The following is a 3,185-nucleotide window of genomic DNA, read 5'->3' on the forward strand; positions in this document are numbered from 1 at the left end:
ATCAAGGGTGTAGAGTTATATTCAAGTTATTTTCACAGGAAAAAAACTTTAAATATGTCATTTTGGTGATCAAAGATGAGTTTTAAGGGATACAATTATTGACTTCAGACAGGGGAACTTTAAGTAAAAATTGGAGCAATGCGTTGATTTGTCCTCAAGGTGTCACTGTTGGGGTTAGAGACACCGGTTAGAAATACAGCAAGGCTTGTAGCACAGAAAACAGCGTATTGTTGCATGCCAATTGGCTCATATCAAAACTGTTTGTAACTATATTGAAAAGTTCTGAAGTGCTCACACTGATGATTCACTAACATAATTTTACCGTCTTGCGTGGTTATATGTCTTGTGGCACATTTAACTGTTTTAAATGCTCTTTAAGATGCATGAAGAAGATAACGAATTAATGTAAAATTATCGTTTTGAATGATTTATTTTGAAACGTGTGTTATTTATTTTACATGTTGCATCATTATTATGTAACGTGGTCGACTATCTGTTGGGTAAATTCCCTGCTTTCCTTTGCCCTGACATGTCACTGAAAAGTTTTCTTCCAACAAGGTTGAAAACAACGTCACCCAACATGACTGGCCACGCCTCGAGATCTTAGACGGACGAATGAGAGTTGTCGAGGTTTGTTAGGACAGACGCAACAGCCAATCAAAATGGATTTTGCTGATCTTGATTTACATGTGTCCAATAAGGATTGTGCTGCTCTCATTGCAGTTCTCATAGAAATTAAATCGAATGCGACGCATAGCAACCTCAGATTTAACCGGTGACAGCCATAGAAAGAAGACCTACGAGAACTCCTGTGGATTTTAAAAGGAAAGTTATTCAAGTCCGTACTGGATTTTACGTGCAACATGACTTTTGAGGAACTTAATGGAGATTACTCTATTGAAAGGTAAAACTGACGCTTTGCATTAATTTGACATATAACATTATTATGGTCATTTTACTAATAATGTACGAGTAAATAAACATTACATTATGTAAAATGATCGTTCTGATTTTTTCTAATATATAGAAAATTGAGAATACATTAAATAAAGATATATCTTAAACACATGTGCCGGGTGACCTGTCAACTGCACGAGCTCAGCTCACGAGACTCGAGCTTCACGAGACCTTGCGCTTGTGATGTGCCCATTATGCAGTTGAACTTCATTGATCTTTAAAGTTTTGCTCATATTTATCTACTTATATATGACAAATCTTGGCAAATTTCTCTCCCACACAATCAAACAAGCACGTACTCAAATGATTCGTTTTCAACCGCCGCAGTCTGTAAAACGGTGCGCAAGCTGTTGCCATGCGCACTCGCTCAATGTTCTTGACTTGACTAAAGTCGTATTACTTAACAATTTATCCAAATTTTGTTTTCTGCAGGATGGATTCTGTGATTAAAGCTCTGGAGGAGGTTATGCGCTCCGCATTACCGCAGGGATGTATTACAGTTGGGGTCTACGAGGCTGCAAAGTCACTCAATGTGTAAGTTTAGATGCTTTTTCAATGTTACTGGTTTTCAAAGTCATTGCAACAGGTGCAGTAATTTAGCATAAATATCTAAAATCTCAACTTTTCTGTTCAGGGATCCTGATAACGTGGTGTTGTGCATCCTGGCCACTGACGACGATGATGTGAAGGATGTGGCGCTTCAGATTCACTTCACTCTCATTCAGGCTTTCTGCTGCGAGAACGACATCAACATCCTGCGCGTGAACAACACGCGCCGCCTCGCGCACATCCTCGGGGGCGCGGGCATGCACGGGAGCGAGCAGATGGATTTGCACTGCATTCTCGTTACTGTAAGTAATTCATTGCACATGTTCTTAGAAATCTAAGTAGTAAGCAAAAGCAACAATAGGCCAGTAAACTTGTCAGGACATGTCCAGTCCAGGTGTAACTGCCTCTGCATTACGTCCATGAACATCCTGCTCTGTGCTCTCATCATCCATATGCAAATAGGAGTTTCTTGATTTAATGTCCCAAGTTTGCTATTTGCATTTTATTTTGGAATCAAATGAACAGGTGCCTAGGTATTTCTCGTTCTTATATTTCTTCAAAAGACTTTGTGCTCCATAGGAAGCATTCAATAAGATTTGCATACTCCTAAATCACTGTTCATTTGAATTGCCATCTATTGCAACTTGACTTCACTTTGAGATTTGTGTTTTGAGAAGTCGAGGGGTCAGACTTATTAATGGCCAATATTAAAATGCAGAGAGCAGGATGGTCGTGGCGGTAATAATGTTGATATATTCACGAAAAATATTTGAAATCACATGTGCGCTGTCCATAGACAATGCTGTCTGTAAGAGAAACTGGAAAGGACAACGCTTAGAAGTTGCACAGCAGGACATTCTAGCTACTACTAACAGAATGTAATCCCAGCTCTTCTTCTGATGTTCACAGGTTCCACATGCATCCACATGGAAAAACCCAGCTCTGGGAAAAGTGAACCGCTTCTGCAGAGAGAGTCGCTGTATGGATCAATGGGTGCCCATTATCAACCTTCCAGAACGATGAGGATAGCCAAAACCAAGAGGGGGAAACATGGATAAAAATATCTAGTAAAAAAAAAGATAAAAGCTAAAAATGGTGGTCACAAAAAGGACTGATTGCCCAGACCGGTGGAACCAGGGGCTGACCTTCAGAATGAACTGGAGGAGCACCCTTTTGCGATCTGAGATGATTCAGCGCTTTTTGGCTTTGTTTGTGGGACTTTTTGAGGACGTCACATGAAGCTAATTGTGAATGGAAGTGAGCACCTGAGTATCTTGTGAGATAGTTTATTGGTGGGGTGTCATAAAGCACTTCGGTTGATTACAGGATGAAAGATTTCTCAGTGGAAGCAACGAAGCAATATTTTTCAAAGAGGCTGGCCGATTTGTATCCTGCCATTATTTTTGAATAGTTTATCATCAGTACTTGTTTATTAATGTTGGAACATAAATCATTTTAAAAGGAACTTGCTTCTAAACCACTGAGATGAAAACTATGCATCCACAGTATATCCTGTAAGAACTGTTTTTATTTTTTGTACATAAGTTAATTGTTCTTTTGTGGTCTTTAAGTTATTTCTATTATATTAATTTAAAGAGGTATTTATGTAAAAACTTTTTATACTATTATATTCAAACGTGAAATGAATTTTGTGTTGTAATAAAAGTATTTTTGAACAC

General features: G+C 38.6%; 1 protein-coding gene across 1 annotated transcript; it reads left to right on the forward strand.

Annotated features, from left to right (window-relative positions):
- Positions 1 to 728: 728 nt before the first annotated feature.
- gadd45aa (growth arrest and DNA-damage-inducible, alpha, a) lies at positions 729 to 3,185 on the forward strand. Its single transcript, XM_079819389.1, has 4 exons — positions 729 to 904; positions 1,390 to 1,491; positions 1,592 to 1,808; positions 2,416 to 3,185. The coding sequence occupies exons 1-4, from the start codon at positions 864 to 866 to the stop codon at positions 2,527 to 2,529; spliced, it is 474 nt and encodes a 157-aa protein (XP_079675515.1). The 5' UTR covers positions 729 to 863; the 3' UTR covers positions 2,530 to 3,185.

The sequence above is a fragment of the Gobio gobio genome (genome assembly GCF_949357685.1).
Source record: "Gobio gobio genome assembly, chromosome: 6".
NCBI classification, from domain to species: domain Eukaryota; kingdom Metazoa; phylum Chordata; class Actinopteri; order Cypriniformes; family Gobionidae; genus Gobio; species Gobio gobio.

What these genes read in the sequence shown, in the direction of transcription:
- gadd45aa (XM_079819389.1), top strand. Translation starts at nt 864, where the DNA reads ATGACTTTTGAGGAACTTAATGGAGATTACTCTATTGAAAG. An exon ending in GGAGATTACTCTATTGAAAG is followed by an intron (nt 905 to 1,389) that starts GTAAAACTGACG and finishes TGTTTTCTGCAG; the next exon opens with GATGGATTCTGTGATTAAAG. An exon ending in TGCACTGCATTCTCGTTACT is followed by an intron (nt 1,809 to 2,415) that starts GTAAGTAATTCA and finishes TGATGTTCACAG; the next exon opens with GTTCCACATGCATCCACATG.